Here is a 23960-nt window from a genome sequence, read left to right on the forward strand (position 1 = left end):
TGCAGCGGTTCCCTAAGTGGTTTAAACAATAATTTAAAAAGCCGATCCCTGTCTACAGGCTTAGATTCTGAAAAATACAAGGACCACCACCAGCTTTATTTATAACAACGGATGTATATCTTTCCAAGGCAGCTTACAAGTAACATTTAAAATGTAAATGTTCTCTAGTATAACAATGCAAGAAACCCCCATGCAATAAAAATGACACCCTTCCCTCATGAGAATAGAGAGCAGTCAAATATGCCCTGCCATAACTGGGCATGCATTGCCATACGTTGCATGACAGAATCAGTTTCTGATATGTAAAGGCATACCCTGTTTCTACAAAACAGCTTTCCATTCATTTTCCATTCAGTGCTGCTAACTGTTTAGTCAGCTTTTCCATGTGAGCCAGAGTCCAAACCTTTCGTCTTCAAGTAGACAACTGCAAATTATCCAAATCAAATTTGGGGCAATCAGTAGACGAGCTTCAACCGGTAGAAAGGTGATCCGTTATTTGAGGAGAACGTCTTTCTGTTCATCCTTAAATTTGTTGTTCAGGCCAGTTGTGGCATACATTGAACAGACTGTTTTGTGATCTAGTTTTTTGTGTTTTGTGATCTAGTTTTTTGTGTTTTGTGATCTAGTTTTAAACTACATTTTTAAAAACCAGAAAACATGTAATCAACACATACAGATTCATTAGAATCCTTCCCATAGGGCAGCTGGTGGTAGATGCAAAAGGAAAAAGGGGTGAGGAGGAAAGAAGAAAAGCAGACTCGGGTGCCTGCCAATTCTTAAAGTTTTCATAATGGCCAGGTGGAATGGAAACAGTTCGGTGGGGGGGGGGGGAGGACCAAAGGTCTCAGCAGCACTGATGGGATCTCTCTGCCATCCCTGCTAGGTTTTTGCAAATCTAACATTTCCTTTTCCCTCCCCCGCAGTTCATCAACCAGTTGCTGGGGGTCATCCCCCTGTCTGCACCAGCAGAAGAGAAACTTGCACTACCAGCTAACATCAAAGCTTTGCAGCAGCACTTGTGTGTTGTGCAGTTGACAAGGTTGCTTGGCCTCTACCACACCATGGACAAAGCCCAAAAACTGGGAGCCATCCAGGACTTGATGTCACGATATCGGCACGGACTGAATTTTGGTGAGGAGGGCTTGAATCTAGCCTAAATGTCAGACCACTTCACTGTTCTTGGGAAAAATCCTAATAATTACTGTACTTTTCCATGTATAAGACTAGGAGTTTTATTATAAAAGAATGTAAAATAATTGGGGGTGTCTTATACAAGGACAATCTCCCCCCTCCCATTTTCTCAATTTTTAGTCCCCCAAAATGGGGGGCATCTTATACATGGGGGCATCGTATATACAGAATAATATGGTATTTCCTCTGCCTCCTACCATGTCATTGCTATTGGCTTACTTCAGCCCCCTGTTGCGTTTAATCCTTCCTCTGAGGAGTTCTAGAGTGGAGTCCAATGGATTCCTACATATCTTCAGGGATGGAACTGCATCAGATATCTTACATGGTTTGCTTGGCTTTTAATGGATTTTGCTTTGACAAACTGAAAAAGTTACTTTAGTCAGAGAAGGATATAAGCAGATGTGGTTTAACTGTTTATTAGTTAAATCTTGGTAAAAGGTCTATGCAGATTTCCAGAAATAAGAAATTGGCTGGCATTCAACTAAGTTTTACTCAAGAGTAGAGCCACTGAAATTAATGAACATGACTAAGGTAGGTTCATTAGTTTCAATAGCTCTTCTCTTAAGTAAAACTTTGTTAAATACGGCACATAGGGTGCAATGCTAAGCACGCTTAACTTTTAGATTATGTCCCATTGAATTCAGTGGGGCGGACTTCTTTGTAAATATGCAAGAAGTACTGTAACTACTTGCTAAACAATACCTTTTGCAAGCCAGGTATTGTTTAAAATGCTAGACCCACGAGTTTTTCAGTTACATTGCTTGACTTTGTTTTTCCATAGGAAAATCTTGTTTGAAAACAGAGTTGCAGTTTTCCGACTACTACTGTCTGCTTGCTGTTCACTTGCTCCTTGACATCTGGCTAGAGGCAGGTATGTCCTTACATGCTCCACTGCATGCATGCAAATAGAGGTTTCAGCCCAAAACTGCTCAAGCAGTGGTTTGCAGCCATATGAACTAAAGCCAGCGTGGTTAGAGTTTTGAACTAAAACCTGGGAGACCAGGGTTCAGATCCCTACTCGGCCCTGAAGCTCGTTGTGTGTGACCTTTGGTCACTTGCGCCTTTTCTGTGGCTGCTCCCAGATTGTGGGATTCCTTTCCTAGTGAAGTTAGGCTAAAGCCTTCCTATTCAAACAGGCCTTAGAAAACGAAGGTGCAGACATTTTTTTTACCACTGTTCTGCTTGTTAGGGCAATCAATGTTTTAATGCTGGTTCTAAATGTGTTGTATTGTTTCTAACTACTTTGGTTTTTATTACTTTGTATTTTATAATGTTGTAAGCCATCTTGAATCCCAGCTTGGGAGAAAGGCGGGATATAAACACATTAAATAATCATAATATTGTGGGAAGCAGTGGGATGTCCAGCATGGGACATGGCCGTGGCTCTTGGATCCTAGCAAAAGGGGGGCTTCTCATCCCTGCTTGACCATCTTTCCTGCTCCTTTCTCTCATTCAAGGCTTGAGTGTGGTGTTCTTTTCCCAGGTGAGGAGCCGGCTGCCTGGCACTGCTTGACTTTACTAGAAGAAGGGCTGGCTCACAGCCCCTCCAATGCTCAGTTCAAATTGTTGCTCATCCGGATCTACTGCATGCTTGGGGCGTTCGAACCAGTCGTGGAGCTTTACTCCAGCCTCGATGCCAAGCACATACAGCACGACACCATCGGGTGGGTAGTGTGGTGTTGGTCATAATTGTGGTATCAAGTGATTGGCAGGTGGGAACCCTGCCCACCTGTCAAATTTGATACTCTTCAGAGCCAAAAAGGTAATGAGGATGCAGAACAGCCCTCTCATGGTTACTGTTTTGGTTTTGTTTGTATTACAGTTACTTGCTGACACGCTATGCCACAGCCTTCGGTCACTATGCTGCCGCATCACAATCCTGCAACTTTGCACTCAGGTTTTTCCACTCCAACCAGAAAGATGTAAGTGGCAAAGGGACCCCCAAATGTGTATCCCAGTTTCCCCTCAGAGAACACACGGAATCTCTCCAAAGGGTGTGTCTCTTCCATTTCTGCATGAGCAGGGGACCCATGCCCAGAACATTTTAGTGCTGCAGAAGCAGCAGGAGGGCTGCTCCCGAGGTCATATGTTTCTTGTGATGCATAAAATCTGTAGCTCCTTGCTTAATTAATGCTGAGGCCATCCTGTGTTCCTTCCTCCTTAGACCTCAGAATACATTATTCAAGCCTATAAATATGGTGCATTTGAGAAGATCCCAGAATTCATTGCTTTCAGGAACAGGCTAAACTCCTCACTTCACTTTGCACAAGTCCGCACAGAACGGATGTTACTGGACCTCTTACTTGAAGCAAATATGTGAGTATGGAAGAGTTGGTTTTTAATCTTCCAAGTGTTTATCCTGGGTGGCCCTCGGGCAGCTTGTGGGGTGGTAAAGCTGAGAGAGATGTTAGCTTGGAGAAGCGCTGCTAGCCGTCTCAATTGAGGGACAGGTCCCAGTGGTACTGAAATATCTCGATGAAGCAGAATTTGCTGTCTTCCACCCAAAGTGCTGCACAGTGGTCAGATGTGAGGACCCTGGTGCTCTTCAGCTCAGCCAGTGATTCAGGAAGGTGGGAGTTGTTATATCACCTTCTCAGGTTGAAACATGCAGCTTTCCTGGACATTAGATGAATTATTTTTTGCACAGAGCATTGCATTATTTATAGCAGGGTCAGTGTGCTCAAGAGTGCATCATTGCACTGAGTGAGTGCTAACAACGTCTCATCAAAATCCTCTTCAGTTCATCCTAAAAGTGCCTGACCCGATACTTCTGTATTGCTTTTCATGAACTAGATCAGTGACTTTGGAAGAAAGTATAAAGTCCATGAGCCTAAGTCCAGAAGAGGATGACATTCCCTGGAATGATCTGCGGGACAACCGAGACCTCACCGTCTTGTTTAATTGGGACCCAAAAGACAAGTAGGTACAAAAACCCACTGCTGTGGTTGTCATTATCCAAAGGCTAATTTTCAGGAATTTGTCCACTAAATTGCAACCTAAAAACAGATTGTCTTCCCTTTTATATTTATGCAAACAGTTATATAACATTTAGGCAGCACTTAAATGTACTTTAACTCTTTCTGGTCCTTGAGATTCCCCCAGGCCACATCCCTCACTGGCCCTTCTCCACGCTCTCCTCAAGTGCTTTTGTCTGGCTGGAATGGGTCATTGAACTGTGATAATGCCTCTTGCTTGCTGGATGGAGAGAACTTTTGCACATCTGGGATATATAGCCTATTGTACAAAGGGTAGGAGCTGCATCCATTGCTTTGCCCACTTTGGCTCTGGCCCTGCCCACAACTGGCTGGTGGCCCTTGGAGGAGGTTTTCCACAAGGATGTCCAGTCTTCAGGTGAAAAGAGTCTTCTCCCCTACTGTATGGCCTCCCCAATAATCCCTGCATTGGTAGATAACAGTGTTTACCATTGCTTTTTCATATTTTGTGTGTTTATTTAAAAAAACATTTATGTACTGTTGCATCTTTAAAATATATCACAGTGGTTTACAACAACATAAAAATATAGAAAATAGAACATAACATAAAAATAGAAAATAGAAAAATAAAGTCATAAAAAGTTAAAAACAAACTAAAAGCAAAGATAAATTAAAACTAATAATCAACAGACCATTGTACGGGGTGTACTCTTAATTGATTGCACAGGCTTGATTTCTTGTTGTCAAATGAGCTTCACCAACTTGGGGAATGACCAAAGACACTCCTGCAGAAGAAGCTGGAATATAAGGTTTCAGGCAACTCCTGAGGTATCCTGGACCCAAGTTGTTCAGGACTTTTGTTAATCAATACAAGAACCTTGAACCTGGCTCGGTAGCAGATGGATAGCCAGGGCAGTTGTTTTAACAATGGTGTCATGTGTTCTCAACCAGAAACTTTCATCAGCAATGTGGCTGCAGCATTCTGCAGCTGCTGGAGCTTCCAAACCATGGCAGCCCCACATAGAGCGCATTACAGTAATATAACACCAGATGTAGGCTCTCCAGTCCCGCTCCAAGAGAGAAGGGTTTTCTGATGGTAGTAAGTACACTTCTATGGACTGCAGCAACACTACCCCACCACCCCTTCAGTCTGAATTGATGTTGCACCAAGAACTGGGGCAGGCACAACTGAATCAAATCAGGTCCACCTAGGTCTCAGTGGTGCACACCAGGTCGGCTTGCTCATCCACAATCAGATTGTGGCTCAGCATTGGGTTTGCAAATGGAGCAGGGAAGCTTGAGCTTGTACTTCTATGTCTCATTTCTTGGACACCCTCTCCCCTTCTCCCTCCTTCCTTTTTCACTCAGGGGCATTTCTGAAGAACACAAGGAACTCTCCTTGGAGGAAGAGACCATATGGTTGCAGATCCGATCTCTGATGTTGCGGCTCATAAGTGGGCTGCCAGCTCTTGGGCACAATGCCCAGCCAAAGAACTCCGAGAAAACCACGGAAAATGGCGTCTCCTCCAAGATCGACATGATAAGAGCTCTGCTGCGGAAGCTGGACGCTGCAGTGAAGTCCGGAAAGCAGTTCCTTGAGCAGAAGGTTCAGGTACAGCTAAGAGAGACCGTTCCTGGTTTCTTTAAAACAGTTTGTGATTGTGCCAGGAGTTGAGATTCTTCTAATGTGCCAGCATGGTGCTTTAATTGGAGAGCTAATTAGCTTAGACTAGGAACCAACTTTGCTTTTCTCCTGTATGCAAAAGGTACAATATTTAATTTTCTCCCCCTTTTTTTCCTTCCCTCCTAGTATCCGGTCCTTGGCCCCCCACCTTCCCGAATGGCTGGTTTCTTCAACAGTGGGAGCTGCCAGTGCCAGACCAGTTTATTTCACCTTGTTAGTGAAATTTATGAATTAGATACTATTGGGTTAGGTAAGTCTTGAAATTCCTGGGGCCAGCAGCCAATTTAGGTGTGTCTGCTGAAGCGGGAGGGAGGCATACATGGGTGTGCTGCTCTTTCAGATCGGTTTGAAGATATTGGCCTCTTACAAGCTGCTGTTGATGCCAAAGGCTTTTCATGTGGAATTCTGAGTTTGTTTTTTTAAAGAAATCCTAGAAAAAATCCTGATGCTTAAGATTTGAAAAAAAAACCAATGAATCACAGTTTGCCATCTGGTTATGAGCCTTCTGACCATTTTCTTTGGAATTTTCTGCCTTGTCTCTGTACTTTCATTGACTCGGGTTAAAAATGAAAATTACAATCTGGCAAGGCAGAAGTGGGGAACCTGTGGCACTCCAGATCTTCTTGGAATCCAACTCCAGTCTGCCTTGGCCAGCATGGTTTGGACTAATGGGAGTTGTAGTTCAGCAATATCTGGACAGCCACAGAGGGTCCATTCCCTACTGTATGGAAGAGATGGAAGAATGCCTCTAATTAAAGGAGGCAGTCTCTCCTGAGAGCAGGCAAATGCTTTTTCTTAGATCAGAAATGAGAGAAACACTGATTCCTCCAGCTTCCATAGGCCCTAGCCGCCACCACAGCCAATGGCTGGACAAGATGGGAGTTCTTGTCCAGCATCCCTGCAGTGAGTCTTGTGGTCCATACCATGTGCCAGTCCTTGTTCTCCACTTGTTCTTGTTCTTGTTTTGATTTCTTAACCGCCCTTCACTTAAGGTTCCAGGGTGACTTGCAGCCATTTAAATAAGAGCATTAGAAGAGGTTTAAAACTAATTAAGATTCACAGGAATAGGGTGGGTCCCAGAAATATATTGAATGATTTTTGTACTATAAGAACTGCTTTGCTTTTTGCTTAATTGTGACCAATGTTTCTGTTTTTCATTTTGGGGGTTGGATGTGACCAGTTCAACCCCCGTAGGGCAGCAAATTTAAGTTTTTCTTCTCCAGCGTTTGCTTGATTTCATTGTATTTTTTCTAAATCTTCCTTGATATATATAGAGAGAAAGAGAGAGATAATTTGATTATTTGCATAAGCCATTTGATAACTTTTCTTTATTTTCAGAAGATTCGGCAGCAATTCAAGAGAGAATAGGAAATAGCTTTAAATTATTACTAGAACAACTAACAGGTAAATCTGCTGAAAATCAAAATTCTAGCCCAAATTTTTTTTACATTAGTCCATGTTTACCAGTTAAGCATATGCAATTAAAACTTCATTTTTCTTTGTATGTGAGGGTATTACCAGGAGTAAATAAATTGGTTGGTTTTTTGTTTGTTTTTTTGTGGCTGACTTTCTGAAAAGATCATTTCCATTTGTTATATATGCAGACACTGCCAAAATAATGCACAGAATAAAAATAAAACACAAACAAATTGGGGGGGAGAGACTAAAAACAAAGAAAAGATAATCCTTAAAAAGTAGTTAAGCATCAGTCAAATTAAAACAATATTGATAAAGATTGATATGTTGGATGGGAAAAGTTCTACCTCAGCTATAGAGTGCATGTTTTGCATGCAGATTGTCCCAGATTCAGTGAAAGGGGAAGCTACAAAAAAGTGTTTCCCAATATGATGCCTTGTGTAAGACTTGATTTTTTTTTCCTCACGAGTTTCACCTTGTTTCTTTTTTTAAAACAAAAACACTAGATCAATTCAATAAATGCAAAGGTGATTTGTTGGAAGTCCGGGAAGGCAGGTTCCAAGCCCATCCGAATATTTTAGAAAATCTGGTCTTCTTTGTGGAGGTGAGTAATGAAACCTTTGGAAAGCTGGTCCTGCCACACACACACACCCCTTTTGTCTGTTGCAAAAACCCATCAGTGCCCCTAAAGTGCCTGTGTGACAACCTCTTTTCTCACTCTTGCAGACCATCTCCATTGTTCTGTGGGTATGCAGTTATTCTGACGCCGTCCTCAGGCCCTACAGATCAAGCTTGCAAAAAAAGAAGAAGAAGAAGAAAGAGAGTGTTGTAGCAATGGTAGGAAATGCTGGTTTCTGGGACTGCTCCTGATCCACAGGCCACAATTTAATGGACTGTTGATTCAGGACAGGCCAAATAAAGTACTGCTTCCATTCAATGTGCACAGGCAACCAATGATTTGTGTGGCGCTTGCGTTCCGGGTCATTGCGTGCTTCTGTGAAATTGTGTCTTAATTGAAAAGCCTGCAAGTACTCCACCCAGCCCCTGTTCCACCCTTTTGGTGACAACCTCTATGACATTTCCGGGTCATTTCTGGGTTTGGCGCTGTGCATCTGTGCACAATCGCTCACATCTTGTTCACTTCTAGAACAGGGGTTTCCTGTAATGAATTAATGGAATTTGCTTAATTGAGGTGTGATGGTCTTAAGGAAAGATTACACTAAAACCACAGAGAATAGATCTCTATCATCAGTTATCAGCTACAGTAGCTACTGGAAACCTTCATGTTTAGTTGTAGCAATGTTCAGAAAGGGTGCCTCTCAGATGCTAAGATCGTCCGGGCTTGGTAGCTCCACCTTGGAGGTTTGAGGGGTGGGCACCTAGGTTAAGTCCAGTCAAAGGCAATTACGGAGTGTGACACTCTTCTCACTCTGCAGGCTGAAAAGGCCACCGTTTGTCCACAGACAGCTTTCTGGGTCATGTTGCCAGGATGACTAAATTACTTCTGATGCCTGGTGGACCATGATAAGTGATTAGAACACATGGAAATGCTGTTTACCTTCCCGCTGCAGTGGTACCTATTTATCTATTTGCACTGGTATGCTTTCAAACTGCTAGGTTGGCAGAAGCTGGTACAGGACAACAGGAGCTGACCCCGTTCCACAGATTCAAACCGCCGACCTTCCGATCGGCAAGCCCAAGAGGCTCAGTGGTTTAGACCACAGCACCACCCGTGTCCCTACATTGTGCTGCTAAACATACCCATAAAAAAGCACTGCCTCCAAAACAAAAACCTATGATATACTTCTGTGGAGAACACTGCACAGATATTTGGTAGGTCAGGGTGCAATAGCTTCTATTTTTCTCTCTGCAGCCCCCCGTGTTCACCAGCTTTCAGGATTACATTTCCAGTCTCCAGACTCTCATTTCCAGTGTGATAGATCATATCCAAGGGCTGGAAATCACTTTAGCTGCGCTTAAACTTGAAGAACTCTCCATAGAGGACAATTTACTGTCGCAGGTAAGAAACTGCTGCTTATACATTGAGGTTCTATGATTTGAGATGACTCAGGATTAATACAAACAGTGGTTTAGTGTTAGGTGCAAATGTACTTTGAGACATTTTTAAAGGTAACTAAAGTGTTCAATTACACTTTGTGTAATTTGTGGGCTCAGTTATATGGAACTCCCTTCCAGTTGAGGTCAGACAGGTTCTTTCCCTATTGAACTTCCTGTGCCTACTGAAGAATTTTTTATTCCAGCAGGCATTTTTAGGTGTAGTTTGATTCAATAGTTTTAACTGATTTTCATTTTTGTATTGTATCTTCGTAAACCACCTCAACCATTGTAGTTAAGTGGTGTATAATTTGCTTACATAACAACACACACAGATGATTTATTTATCTGTGTAAAAAAATGTTTCTTCCCAGGAAGAAAAGAAGTTTACAAAGACTGTGCTGAGCAAAGTCCAGAACAGTTACCAACATGCGATACAGGAAATGGGAGAACTGCTGAAAAAGAGACTTGATACCATCAAAACTCTAAAGGTTTAAGGAAGTGTGTCCTGGGTGCCAAGGGTCAAGATTGAAATGCCGACAACAGACGAGAAACAGCATCTGCCACCATCCCTTCAACGTTAAAAATCTGGAACTTCCTCATAAATGCATGAAGGACTTTTGATCGTAAAAATAGTTTTTTTATGTATTAAAAAGATATATTCAAGCTGATTAAATTATTGTACATAAAAACCAGAAGCAGGGACCCTTGTCCGTCAGGGTTAGACCACTTTTTTTATACATGTTCATAAGCATATTGTAACAGAGGCAAAAAAAACCCTAACCTGTTTCACTTCCCTTTGTGGGGAAAGGGGGGCATTCTCCAGAAGCTCTCTGGGGGCTTGAAGTCTTTAGAAGCAGCAATAGAAATCCAGTGTAAAGCATATTTCAAAGGAGTTTGTATTTTTTTCCATCACGCAATTCAGCATTTATAGTTTTGTGTGCAAGTTTCTTGCCTTTGAAAAGCAGAAGTTCAGAGAGCCCAGTGCTCCACTGTGTAACTTCTTGGGTGTTCTTTCTTTCTCCCCCGTCCAACACCCCCCCTCGAGAACAGTTGTATGACTGCTTGGTAAACTGATTGGCCCAGGACAGGTGACTTTCTCCCCCCCCCCAACTCCAGAACAGTTATTTTTATTCACACCGCCAACCTAACAACTGAAGGCACTGCTTGAATGAGTTGCAGCTTCAAGCCCTTGTGTGTCTTGCTTTCCAATCCTTCAAGGAAAAACAAAACAAAATCAGAAAAAGTTGGTATCTGTTTATGTGGTGAGGAACAGGATGCATGGTCTGAGTTGGGCTTCCTGTTATTCGTAAGTCTCTAAGATTGATCCTCGGCATTGTTAGGGAATGTGCATTAGATAAATTTTGGATGAGATTCTAGAAAACAGGGAGCTCAAATCCATTTCTTATCCTGTTCGTTATCACCATTCCGAACCTTTCATCATATCTGAAACAGCTTTTGGTGACCATTTGTGTAGGTTCCTCCTGGATTATGGAGTGTTTTATTAAATGCATGGAAATTGTCATCTGGCCAAAAGAAATGGCTTTCGATAAAGTATGTTGATCTTCCTTTGCAACCAAATATAAGCAAGTGTAGCAGGCTTGATTACCCAGGCACCACCTTGGATAGCCCTCCTTCCGCTCCTTGTTACTTTGTTCATCATGTTACATGGTATAGGCAGTCCTTGTTTTGTTTGGGGGTACCGTTCCATAAGCCCAGCCCACCCGGCCCCTTGTCACGGCGTCTTTATGACATTTTGGGGGCTACTTACAGGTTCAGTGATGTGCGCTTGGGCACCATCATGCCTCATTCAGACGCGCCTAAACTGGGAGTTGCTTCTACCACTAAACTCTTCTTTTCTACCAAATTATAGCTGTTTCAGAATCAGTGGGTACTAAAAATCGGTTATTTTTATTTTATTTTATTTTGCAACAAAGACTTCAGGCTTTGGCAGATACCTGGCTAAAGGAAAATCAGCATCAGATAACAAGCTTTAAATTTTTGAAAGAGCTGGTAGTCCTGGTGGTGGCACATCATTTTTTCTAGAAACAAGTGGGTGAGCCATTTCTCTTGTGGCCAGTCCACTACGGTTTCCTTGTGCAGAATTCTAAGCCCTGTGAACTAGCCTATTTCTGCTATTAATTAGGAGGGATCTGAAGACCTTGACCGTAAAATTTTCAGGTGTGCTTTTAGGAATGATCCACGCGGCTTTTATTTTGCCATTTGTGTTGATGTGTTAGTACATTCTAGCCACTTCAGCCTGCTTAATCACCATTTCGCACAGCTGAGGGGGACCAGTAGATTCTCTGTGGCCATCTTCCCATTCCCAGGAAAAGTACCTGCTTCTTCCAGGAACAATCCCCACTATCCGCTGAAGGAAGGAAAGCTGCTGTGTGAAACCCACCTTGAATAGTTTGGTGTTGTGATCAACTTGCTCCTCAGAGCAGTGTGTGTGTGTGTGTGTCAGTATCAGAATGATGCCTACATAGATATGTTTTCTGTCCAGAAACCCCAGCATGATTCTTAAGACGCCACAAAAGAAATCAGTCTTTATTTTAATCTGGAGCTGTTCTTCACTCCAACTACACATGCAGTTTAGTGACAGAGTTTGTTAATAATACTGAAGTCTAGATTTGCCAATAAGATCTATTGGTGAATGAATGCCTTCTGTGCTTGCTTTTGGAAGTGAGGCTTTTTTAAAAAAATAAAACACCAGTTTAAGCAAGAATCATATAGGGTTCCAGAGACATTTCACTGGCAGCTCCTAAAAGGATTCCACCTGCATCAGACACCTTGATTCCAGGTGTTTCCTTTTGTTGGCAGTGCTAGAGGTCACTCGATGCATAAGCAAAAATAAACCTTTTAAGCCCCCCCCCCCTTCTCCATACAGGACAAAAGCAGGGGACAGAACTATGCTAGGCAATGGGGATAACCAAGAAGTATCTCAAAATAGTATGGGTGGTGAATTCTGTTTGCCAAGTTGTGAACGTCTTCAGTTATGACAATTGTGCTCTTGTGGTGTTGCTTTGTGGCAACATCTTCCTTCTGTGTTGGGCCTGGAACAGATTTCTCCTGAAATCCATGCTTGGGGTGTGAGTGTCCATGTGAGTAGCAGCATTGCCCTTTAAAAGGAATTGAAAATCATACACATTTGAATTTATTGAATTTATTTCTGAAGCAGCAGTTTGCAAAGGTCTCAGGATCCAATCAAGGAAATACATTGCTCCCCACTCCTTATGATTAAAATCCTCCATTACATAGGAGTTGGTTTGGGGTTTTTCTCTGACAACTACTGTACACATGTATCAGGGGCAGCATCAGATTCCAGCACAATAATCATTTGGGTCCACAATAATCATTTGGCAGAAAAGTTAATTTGTAAGTTTCTGGAGAAACTGATCATTGTCAACAAAACTCAAGTTCTTAATAAACCAAATGTTTTCCTACCTTCTGCAAGCAACACAAACACACAAACCTACCTTTCTGAATTTGTGAAATAATGTAGCGCTGTTTTATCTCATTTTTGTTGTGGTTTCATGGACAGACACAGGATATAATTACCTTTATGCAGTGCTGGGATCATGAACCAAGATGATTCTGCAGCTGCTTCCAGCAACCAATTTCTAAAGTTAAAATATTTCATTGTGGTTCAGGGTTGTAATCCAGTTACGTCCCCCTCTCAAGAAAACTACAACAGCCACCTGTATTGCCCATTTAGCTGGAAGGGGAGGTGTATATTTTTAGTAATTTTTAACTTGTTTAAAATTGCATTTATATTTTGCAATTGTTATGTTGAATCATGGAGGAGGGTTTGTCTCTTGGATCTATAAAGGGGATTTCTGTTATATGCAAGATAGCTTGGGACTTTTTTTTCCTTGACTTGTTCTCTGTAATTTATGACTTTGGAAGGTCTGTAAAACACTTAAGCAGCTGACAGAATTTCAAGTGACAAAACTGCTAGCAATCTGCTTTAAACTGGATGGATTTATAATTTATATATATATAAATATATATATAAAGGTCAGTTTCTTTATAAACAAGTTTTTCTGCCTTTTTCTTTAAGGGTGTGGGATTATTATTATTATTATTATTATTATTGCAAAAGTATGAAGGATTTCTAGACTCCCAGCTGTTTTTTTTAATGCTTAGCTGCAAAAGAGGCAGATTTGGCTCAGAATGTTTCAGAGAAAATTATTACTTATTAAATTTATATCCCACCCTTCCTCTCAAAGGAGCACTATACTCTTTATTTACCTTTGTTTCCCATGTTATATTTCAAATTGTGGGATGCAGGTGGCACTGTGGTTTTAATTTACTGTACAGTAATGTTAAATTGTACTGTGCTGGGGTCTCTCAGTGAAGAGTGGCTTAGCAAACAGAGTGATTTTCACTTCAGCTTGGAATCAGTTTGCACCCACTTGATGGAGTAAAAGACAATTCACCTTCAGCATTCTTTCCCCCTATAGAATTTCTAAATCAGATATTTTGGTGAAGCACTGTTGTTTTTAATTCAAACTGGATTTGGGTGGGGCTTGGCAGCGGCTTGCCCAAAGCCTTTTTTCTTTGCCTCTCCTCACTTTCCTGCCAAATTTCAAATGGTAAACAGAGTAGCTTTCTCTGTTCTGCTACAAGGGATGTTCTCTAGACCCCTTTTTTTCCTCCCTTGGGTACCTGGCAGGATTTAGGTTTGATGAGGCCCTAAGCAACTGAAGGTAATGGGGCCCTTTATATGTCCAGCTGTCCTTTGTCAACAACATATTGTTGCTGTTCTTTGTGTTAAATATACGCTATATGGTAATTTATGGACCTAATGGGTATCTAAAGCCTTTTGCACATAACAAAATATGTATTTTTTTTCAAAGTAATTGTTGAACTGCAATACAATTAAGAAGTATATTAATAGTGAAATGCAATTAAGAAGAAGTACCTGTATATTAATAGTGAAATAAACAGAGCCTAGGGCTTGCCTATCAGAAGAACGGCGGTTCAAATCCCCGTGACGGGGTGAGCTCCCGTTGTTCGGTCCCGGCTCCTGCCAACCTAGCAGTTCGAAAGCACATCAAAGTGCAAGTAGATAAATAGGTACCGCTACAGCGGGAAGGTGAATGGTGTTTCCGTGTGCTGCTCTGGTTCGCCAGAAGCGGCTTTGTCATGTTGGCCACATGACCTGGAAGCTGTACACTGGCGAGATGAGCGCCGCAACCCCAGAGTTGGTCATGACTGGACCTAATGGTCAGGGGTCCTTTACCTAACTTAAAGTGATTGGGGGCCCATTACTTACATCATAGGAGCCTACACAACACAAAACACTGTTGCTGTATGTAGGTTTTATTTGATTTGTTTTTGATCTTATATTTTGGAAATGTACACCCAGGGTTTTTTCACTTTAATTTTTTTGGGAAACCCCCAAGAGAGCGCGGCCCTAAAGCTATAGCTTGTTTAGCTAATACCGTACGTAAATCCGGCACTGTCTGGGATACAGAACTGGGCTTGCTTTGATTGCATTGCAATGAAAAGGGGGCACATGCTTAAACCTTGCGTTGCAAACGTGGGTCTTGCTTGCTGCAAAACAGGACACGGGCAGGTGGCGCCGGTGCCGGTGCCGGATCCTAGGGCGAAGGAAAGCGGTGCGTCTCTGCAACCCCCCCCCCAAAAAGAACCGCCCCCCCCCCGTGGCTTCCTAAATGAGGCGGCCCTTTGAACTGCCTAGGAGGGATCCAGCGTTTGGTCACGTGGCCATGCCCAGCAAAGCTCCTCCCTCCCTGTAGAATCTTCCACATTCGCCCAGAAATGCACCGGGGCGTCATGGCTATAGGGATCCCTCGGCGGTGCGCCCTGCTGCTCCTGTCGCTGCTGCTCTGCTTGGCCCTGGAGAGCAGCTGCGCTTTGCACACCAAGGGCGCCCTTCCCCTGGACGCCATCACCTTCTACAAGGTACAGCAATTGCCTTTTCGCTCTGCTTTTTATTTCGTTTTCTCAAGGGGGGGGGGGTGATGGTGAAAACCCCACACTTGCATGCTTTTGGGGGGAGTAGGAACGAGGGGGGGGACCTTCTGCCTCCTCCCGGTGGACATAGGGGCATCTCTCTCAAATTATGCCAAAAACTGCAAATAGCACGTAATTTGCAGAAGTCCGGCTGCTAATCGTTGCCCGCCCGGCTTGCTTCTTAGTTAAAGCGATTTGCCTATCGCGCCTCTTTGCAGGGGGAAGAAGGCTTGGGATGGTGCGCCTGAAAAGGGATCAGCTGCGCAACACGCCCCCCTCCCCATATTATTGGGGGGGGGCAGCGGGCATATTCCAACTCGATTATGGGGGAGGGGCGGGCCCGTTGGCATGAAGCAGGAAAGAAGAAGGGGAGGGGGTGTTGGAGATGACAAAGGCTAGGTGCAGCCATACGGTGCTAACGAGAATCCCCGCGCATACAGTATTTGCGATAGGTTTTTATTTTATTTATTTTATTGCTTTTAGATCCCACTTTTCATCCAGGGTACGCTCAAGGTGGCATGGATAGTTCTCCCCCTTTTATCCCCACAACAACCCTGTGAGGTAGGTTAGGCAGAGAGGTTAGGCCAGACTGTTTCACTCCCACTGGCCCAAGGTCACCCAGTGAACTTCAGGGCTGAGTGGAGGATTTGAACCCAGGTCTTAGGCCTACTTTTTGCACACACTAGCTTGGCATCACATTTTCAGGACGCAAAAGGCCTCTGAACACAACATAAATCTCACACTGAATTATTTTATCCCCGCTGCCTTAAATTATGTTAATCAGATCTTACAGAATCATGCATGTTGATAGCAATAGATTGCAATATTGATTCAGTGGATTGGATTGGATTAAAAATAGAGCCTTTATACCACTGTTACTATTGATATTCCATTAGTAACCTGTGTTCTTGTTGGGGGGGGGACCTGAAGGAGTACTTGTGCCTGTTTTCTTAGAAGCAACCTCCACTGTCTTCGGTGGAATTTACTTCTGTGTAACTCCACAACTATTGCAAGTGGGGCGTGAAATGGGGGTTTTTTGTGTCCTGTTTCACTCCCACTTCTTTCTCTGCCCTTAGTTTCGGATATGCAACCTGCAGTTTTAATTGCAAAAATTGTCTCCTTGCTCCACCCAGGCGAGGGAGGCGGCTTCAGACAGTCACCAATCATGGTTGTCCAAGTGGATGCCAAGGGCAGTGCAAACTTGCTTTGCTTTCCAGGGTGAGGAAGGGCACAATTTGTGTCTGATTCCTGAATCAGCACCAAGGATTCCTCCCCTGAGCAAAATGAAATGAGAGTACCCCTGAGAATATGCAGAGAGCTCATTTCTAAGCAAGCACATGGAAGGATCAGTCCTGGAGTGGTGGGTGGAAAATGGGTTCAAGACAAATTAGAGTCCCAGCAACTCAATTTGAATATACACACACAACACACACCCTCCCCATTGTATATTCCTAGCCTCAGAGGTGTACTTCCTCTTGATATGGAGAATTTATTTTCCTGTAATATATAATAAGCCAGCAGTAGACCTCTTCTTCCAGCAAAACATTAAGAACATACAAAAGACCCTGCAGGATCAGGTTAATGGCTCATCAGGTTAATGGCATTCTGTTCTCACAGTGGCCAACCAGATGTCTGTGGGAAACAGGCAAGGAGCATCTGAGCACAAGAACAATCTCCCTTTCTGTGGTTTCCAGCAGCTGGTTGTCAGAAACATTTCTGCCTCCAATTGTGGAGGCAGAGCATAGCCAATTGACTAGTAGAAGCCATCAGTAGCCCTCTCTTCCATTCAGGTATCTGAAGAAGTGTGCATGCACATGAAAGCTTATACCCAGAACAAACTTAGTTGGTCTCTAACGTGCTACTGGACAGTTTTTTAATTCCATTAATTTGTCTAATTGTCGAATCGTATAATTGTAGAAGGAACCCAGGAATATACACCTGTCCCATACGGGGATCAAACCTGCAACCTTAACAGCACCACCCTCTGACCAACTGATCTACGATCCCTCCCTGTCCTAAATTACATTTCCGAAAAGAAGTAAGAGGTGGGGAGGTAACCAGAAATGGATTTTTGTGTGTGGAAGGACTGTGAGGTCCATTCAGTTCTGCTACTCAAAATAAATTCCCGGGCTCATGATTCTGAATGAAATACCCAGCTCTACTCACTGGATCTCCTGGGAGTCTAGTTAAAAACAAAGCAGGTCCCATGAGCATAGCATCTGTGCACCCCTGCTAGATCATGTACATATGTTAGATCATATGTACAGTGGTATCTCTACTTACGAATGGAGGATTTTTTCTACTTACGAATTTTTAGATAGGGTTGCTTCGACTTACAATTTTTTTCTCCCAATGCATTCCTATGGGATTCGACTTACAATTTTTTTCGACTTACAAATGTGCGTTCGGAACGCATTAAATTTGTAAGTAGAGGTACCACTGTATATCATGGCCCAGGTAGGGGTATTAATGCACCTGTGCTTGACTTGAATTTCAACCAGCTTGAAGAGCTTATTATGCTGAGAAATTGAATGGAAGCTCCAGGGTGCAACAATTAATTTTTGGAAAAGAACTTAGGATTCCTATCTTGCTGGCTGCATTTCCAGAGTATGTTTGCGTGTAGTCATAGCCGCTCAAATTTTATTAGCCTGCTGTTAACACGTAGCATTTCTGCAGCAAAGTCCAGGCATTTTGCACTTACGGTACTACCTTGCTAAGTCAAAATTAAGCAGGGCTTCCTCAGAGGTGTGGGAACTGGAGCGTCTCCGCCCAAAGCCTGGGAACTGTGCACCTCCAGACAAGTCACATCCTGCACTTTTGTGCCCTGCAGCAGTTCTATCCAATAAGTGGGGTGCAGCAAGAAAGCCCACCTCCGTGCATTTAAAAATATTTAAATTACTAAATTTTATTAAAATTTTAATAACCAAGAACAACAAACATCATATTTCCCTTTGCCCTTTTTTTAAAAATGGGACTATCTCTGGAGAATAGCCTGTTTTACCCTTCTGTAAAATGAGCTCAGTGACAGCCAACTGCAGATTCACATGAGGATTGCACCTTAGAATAGCTTTTTAAGTGAGATGCTTTTAACTTTTTGACGATCACACAGAATCCTATTTATTGGCTGCAGATATTTTGAGATTGAATTTATTTATATTTGTAAATTTATATAAGATTACTTACACAAGATTGTCTTTTTGTTTTGTTCTTTTGTTTATTTAAGATTGTTTTTGTTTTCCACGAACTTCAATAAAGTATGGCTTTTTTTAAAAAAAAAGATATTTTAAGATCTAGAGTCGATTGACTAAATTATTTCTGGATTTCTAGGAAATTAGCTGGAGTTGAGGGTCAGCACTGGTGTTTGAGAAGGAGCGACACAGTGCCCCTCTCTTTTTAAGCTCATGCTGAATTCCAAAGGAATGGGGGATGGGGGGCCTCCAAATATTGTTGGATCCCAGTCCCCATCAATGACCAGTAGTCAAGGATGATGGGACTTCCTGCCCCGTCACTATTGGGGGAGACAGGCAGGGTGGAGACAGGTTCCTCATCCCAGCTGTAAAGGGCTGTAAAGGTTGAGTGACCACTGGCAGCCTCAGGTGAGATGTTCATTAGTCAGAATGCCTCAGGTGTTTTGCAGGTGACTTTGGAAACCAGATTGCTTCCAGACAGCGCACATTCAGAGCTTTTGTGGTGCTATCCTTTTAGGTGATCCCGAAGCACAAGTTCGTGCTGGTGAAATTTGACACCCAGTATCCTTACGGAGAGAAGCAGGATGAGTTCAAAAAGGTGGCCGAAAGCTCAGAATCCAGTGACGATTTGTTGGTGGCCGAGGTGGGGATATCAGGTGAGGTGCTTATGGCGGACTTGTACACAGATCATGAGGTTTATAAATTTATCTTTTACTTCTTTTCTTTTTTAAAATGGATCCTCTTTTTCAGCATTAACTGGGTTGTATCTCTTAACACTCTGCAAACATCAATAAAGGAGGCAGGGCTTTTTGCTTAGGATAAGCTGATCAGAACGATGCCTTTCCTCCTGAATCTCTGCAAACATCTTTTCCTCCTGGCTGATGCAACATACCGAGTTTAGCAGAGCTTTAATTGTATTAACTGGTTGACGTTGCCGAATAGTGTGAGTGTGTGTGTGTGTGTGTGAGAGAGAGAGAGAGAGAGAGATGGTCTTGTGGATTATTAAGAAATGGGAAGTAAACTCACTGTCTGACTAAGATATTGAATTTTTTGTTTTTCAGGGGGGAGGGAAAGAATTTGTGTTGAAGATGCTTAGAGGGAGACAGAAGAGACAGGCGTGGCTTTAATTTCCTTTCCCCCCCCCCCCCTGCCATTGCCCAGTCTGCAGGAAGAATTTTTCCTAAGTTCCCCACTCCTTTGCATTTTGATTTGAGGAGCAGAGGAACTGTGTGAGAGAGCTAGTCATTACTGTACTGATTTTTGTTTTATATGGGTGGAATGAGAAAAGGTGCTAGACACAGCCAGAAACACAGTGCTTACTTCATTATTTCTAAACTTCTGATTTTTTTGTGATGGGGTGGAGGAACTTAGACCCTTAGAGAAATGGGGACTTGGTTGCAGGGAGATAAAAGCAGCTTGCAAAAACGGTGGGCGCTCTCATTTCATTTATCTGCTCTTTGTCATAGAGGGAGGAAAAAAGTAGCACCGTAAGAAGTTCCCTGCTGGATCAGGCTAAAGGCCCATCTAGCTCAGCATCCTGTTCTCGCAGTGGCCAGCCAGATGCCTCAATGGGAAACCCGCAAACAGCATTTGAGCACCTGCAGTTCTCAGCAGCTGGTAGTCAGGTGGGGGTAGAACACATGCCATAGGATTTGTCATGTCTCCTGCCAGTTTGCAAGTGGCTGGTTACATTTCGCAAAATTATTTGTGTTGACTGCACCAATGAATCGTAGGAAACCCTCTGCGTGTGTTTGCTTAAAAGGAGCAGGGATGGGAAGAGAGAGAGAAGTTGCAAGGCTTGCGATGTGTTCAGTTATGAGGTATGGGGTATTTCGAGGAAGCACCCCCTGCATAAGACTGGTGTGTGATTCTGCATCATCACTTTGCCTGGGAATGTGCAAGGCATGTTGCATGACAAGTGCCGTTTGCCGGCCCTGCACAGATGTCTCCTAGGCACACACACAACCCCCCTCCATTTTGCTATGGAAATGGGAGAAGCCTCTACCGGCCCAAGGGAATCCCCGATTTTACGCAAGTGAGCAGTGATCTCCCATTGCAAGCAGGGGGGGGGGTTCTGATATGGGATTCCCCCCTCTACAGGGGGCAGGCTTTCCCTACTGGCTAGATGTTTACCATGTGTTCACTGGTCAGAATTTTAGCATTTTATTAAACGTGCTTGGTTTTGTGTGTGTGGTTTTATCTGTTTTTAATTACCTTATGTGTGAATCGCCCTGAGACAGTGGTTTAGGGAAGGCGATTAAGGAATTAATTGTAATAACAATATGGTGCTTCCCCAGAGTAGAGATCCCCACTAAGTTAAATGGCACTTACTTCTGTGTAGCTATAGGATTCGGCTCCTCTTTCCTGAGTCTACTCTAGAACATTTCAAAATGAAAAACAATACAGTCCAGATTTAGACACTTTAAAAAACCCACCGGTTTCAGTGAGAAAGACTAGTATGTGTTTATTCGCTGAAACCAGGGCGGTTAAACCGCAGCTCTCCAGATGTTGCTGAACAACACTTACCAATCTGGCAGTGGCCCAGCTGTCTGGGAACATGTCGCATGAGTTTTTGGGTTTCCCATTGGGGCATCTGGTTGGCCACTCTGAGAACAGGACGCTGGACTAGATGGGCCATTGGCCTGATCCCGCAGATGGTAGGACAGATGGTAGGATTGCAGCCATAGCCTTAGGCAGCCATAGCCCCATTTTCAAGTCCTACTGTTTTACAATCGGTCTTCTGTTCGCAGATTATGGCGACAAGCTGAACATGGAACTGGGGGAGAAGTACAAGCTCGATAAAGACGCTTACCCGGTTTTTTACCTGTTCCAAGATGGCGACCTGGACAACCCTTTGCCTTATCCTGGGCAGGTCAAAGCGAGCTCCCTGCAGCGCTGGCTGAAGAGCAGGGGGATCTACATGGGGATGCCGGGGTGCCTGAAGGAGTTTGACACCTTGGCCAGCAAATTTGTGGGCGCCACGAAAGAGACGGAGCGCCAGGCCCTCCTGGAAGAAGGGCGGAAGCTCCTGGCCAGGGCGAAGGAGACAGAGCAGAAGTCCTCGGAACAGTACGTCAAAGTCATGAGCAAAATCCTCGCCCAGGGGGACCAGTTTGCCGCCAGCGAAGTCTCCCGCATCAGCAAGCTCATTGAGGAGAATAAGATGAGCGAGGGCAAGAAGGAGGAACTCCAGAAGCGCTTGAACATCCTTGCTTCCTTCCAGAAGAAGACCAAGGAGGAAAAGGAGGAACTTTGACATGCTAGAAATGGCGTGCTCTGTGAAATCTTTGGTGGGCCGAGGTCCCGATCTGGTGCTCCTTCATGCAAGCAAAAATGCCCCGCTCTCTTTCAATGGATTCCCCTCATAGAGAAACTTCCCACATACACAAACACACACACATACCCTTTTTAACCTTTTATTTTTAACAAAAGGCATCCCTTATGTGCTATTCAGAACAGTACAGAGACTGCCACCGTTCCCTCAGCACTGTTGAGAGCATTGCAGGTCGAAGATCCGTTAATCCTTTGTTTAAAAAGGCAATAATAATAATAATAATAATCCTTCCTTTCCCCCCTTCCCTTTTCTCCTCAAAGGAAAAGGCTTCTCCTCACAAGTGTTGTCCATGCCAGTCCAAGATGGCTGCCCTCAGGACTTGGCGCAACTCCTCCTTCACTGGTGGGGGTTTTCAAAATGGCTGCACTTGGAACATGATGCGACCTGTTGTCATTGCTTGAATTCTCAAGGTGCAGCCAGTCCTGGCCCCACCAGGCCTGTAATGTTGTGGCCTGTGCCAGCTGGCCCACAACCAAAACAGAAGGCTTACTGAGTCATTGGGTGGGGAAGAGTTGCCAGATATTCATGGCGGGCTGCAGCCAGCGTGGTGAGCTCAAAATGGCCACCCTCAGAATGGTGCTTGGTATTCTGGTGGGAAATGGAAGATGGCCGCCCTCCCTGTTTTTGTGTGATCTGTGCTGAGGAATTCAACCATCCAAGCAAGCAGGGGGTGGAATCGTGTGTGTGTGTGTGTGTGAGAGAGAGAGAGAGAGCCCAGGTTTGGCCAAGATGGGGAGGCAGAAATGGTGTCCGTCTCTTTACTGACCAGTATTTGCAAAAATATTTTTTGGAGGGGAATTACATGGGTACTTAATTTGCTAATAAAGGTTATTGGGCGGAAAATTCAGAGTCGGGTTATTATTTCCCCCCCCCCTCTGTGTTGCCCTCTGTGCTGAGCCAAAGAAAATAATAATAATAATAATAAAATAATAATAATAATAATAGTAATAAATTTTATTTATACCCCGCCCTCCCCAGTCAAAACCGGGCTCAGGGCGGCTCACACCAATAAAATTACAATAAAACATAAAAAGCAATTAATTAAAATACAGATTAAAATACAATATTAAAATTTAAAATTTAAGTTTAAAATGCAGCCAGATTTTAAGTAGTCCATAAATCCAAGCCATGAGGGAGGAAAACACAGGGGTCAGACTAAGTCCAACCCAAAGGCCAGGCGCAACAGCTCTGTCCTGCAGGCCCTGCGGAAAGATGACAAATCCCGCAGGGCCTTGGTCTCCTGTGAAAGAGCGTTCCACCAAGTTGGTGCCAATACTGAAAAGGCCCTGGCCCTAGTTAAGTCCAATCTAGCCACTTTATGGCTCGGGATCTCCAGAATATTGTTGTTTGTGGACCTTAAGGTCCTCCGCGGGGCATACCAGGAGAGGCGGCCCCGTAGGTACGAGGGTCCCAAGCCGCATAGGGCTTTAAAGGTCAAAACCAGCACCTTAAACCTGATCCTGTACTCCACCGGGAGCCAGTGCAGCTGGTAAAAGGGATCTCTCATTCAATCTGAAGTCTTGCTCAGATTAGTTTGCGATTTGTGAGAACTGATTGTGGGAGTTGGCACTTCAGTATGATTGACTTTCCTCCTTTTTGTTTTAAATAAACTTTTAAGTGTTTGAGAACAAACTGCCCGAGGTGGGAATGCTGAGATTGGAGTGTTTCATGTTCTTCTTCCCTTTATTAAAACCAGCAACAATGGGGGTGGCAGTTTGGTTTGGGGCCATGAGAGAGCAGGGCAGAAGATTAGACACACACACACACACACAGTGCTGTGCTGCAGCCTAATCCAAATCAAACATGCAAATCTGCAGCTGCTTGTAAAAAAGGGGGGGGGGACTTCTGGTTGGGGAATCCCCCATATGCTGTCCTTAGCTTGCCCTCTATGTAGCAGGGGAAGGCTTCGGGCATTGCCCTATTAATGCCTGGAGACCCGATTTGAGAGACCCGATCTCCAGTCCTCTTCAGTTTCACCAAGCTTCAGAGCCAATCTGTACCATCATATGATCTAGAAACTTGTGTGTGTTTTTGGTGACGCTGAAATCTTTGCCCAATACCAGATCCCCACACATAAACAATATGTGTCCACCTCACTCTCAGTGGGGAGAACTGGGTGTGAGCAGGGAGCTGAACTGCCTCACTTTCCCAATTCCTTTTTTTAAAAAATTATC

At 43.7% G+C, this 23960-nt stretch overlaps 2 protein-coding genes across 7 annotated transcripts in view; both read left to right on the top strand.

The window, feature by feature from the left end:
* Nucleotides 1–13315, top strand: part of NAA25 (N-alpha-acetyltransferase 25, NatB auxiliary subunit) — a 37845-nt gene extending 24530 nt beyond the window's left edge. For 5 of the 6 annotated variants that reach the window (XM_035118451.2, XM_035118449.2, XM_060276337.1 and 2 more), the window contains 13 exons: nucleotides 924–1131; nucleotides 1973–2062; nucleotides 2675–2855; nucleotides 3014–3113; nucleotides 3356–3507; nucleotides 3985–4110; nucleotides 5493–5736; nucleotides 5935–6058; nucleotides 7147–7212; nucleotides 7731–7828; nucleotides 7951–8061; nucleotides 9098–9244; nucleotides 9654–13315. In XM_035118451.2, the coding sequence (XP_034974342.2) occupies nucleotides 924–1131; nucleotides 1973–2062; nucleotides 2675–2855; nucleotides 3014–3113; nucleotides 3356–3507; nucleotides 3985–4110; nucleotides 5493–5736; nucleotides 5935–6058; nucleotides 7147–7212; nucleotides 7731–7828; nucleotides 7951–8061; nucleotides 9098–9244; nucleotides 9654–9776 (1770 nt within the window). In that variant the 3' untranslated portion in view covers nucleotides 9777–13315. The remainder of the gene's footprint in view (nucleotides 1–923; nucleotides 1132–1972; nucleotides 2063–2674; nucleotides 2856–3013; nucleotides 3114–3355; nucleotides 3508–3984; nucleotides 4111–5492; nucleotides 5737–5934; nucleotides 6059–7146; nucleotides 7213–7730; nucleotides 7829–7950; nucleotides 8062–9097; nucleotides 9245–9653) is intronic. The other variant, XM_035118450.2, reaches the window with a different exon arrangement.
* Nucleotides 13316–15041: 1726 nt separating this feature from the next.
* On the top strand, nucleotides 15042–23435 carry ERP29 (endoplasmic reticulum protein 29). The gene is made up of 3 exons (XM_035120538.2): nucleotides 15042–15213; nucleotides 18970–19108; nucleotides 21203–23435. The coding sequence occupies exons 1-3, from the start codon at nucleotides 15070–15072 to the stop codon at nucleotides 21706–21708; spliced, it is 789 nt and encodes a 262-aa protein (XP_034976429.1). The 5' UTR covers nucleotides 15042–15069; the 3' UTR covers nucleotides 21709–23435.
* The last annotated feature ends 525 nt before the right edge of the window (nucleotides 23436–23960 follow it).

This window comes from Zootoca vivipara, chromosome 6 (genome assembly GCF_963506605.1).
Source record: "Zootoca vivipara chromosome 6, rZooViv1.1, whole genome shotgun sequence".
NCBI lineage: Eukaryota > Metazoa > Chordata > Lepidosauria > Squamata > Lacertidae > Zootoca > Zootoca vivipara.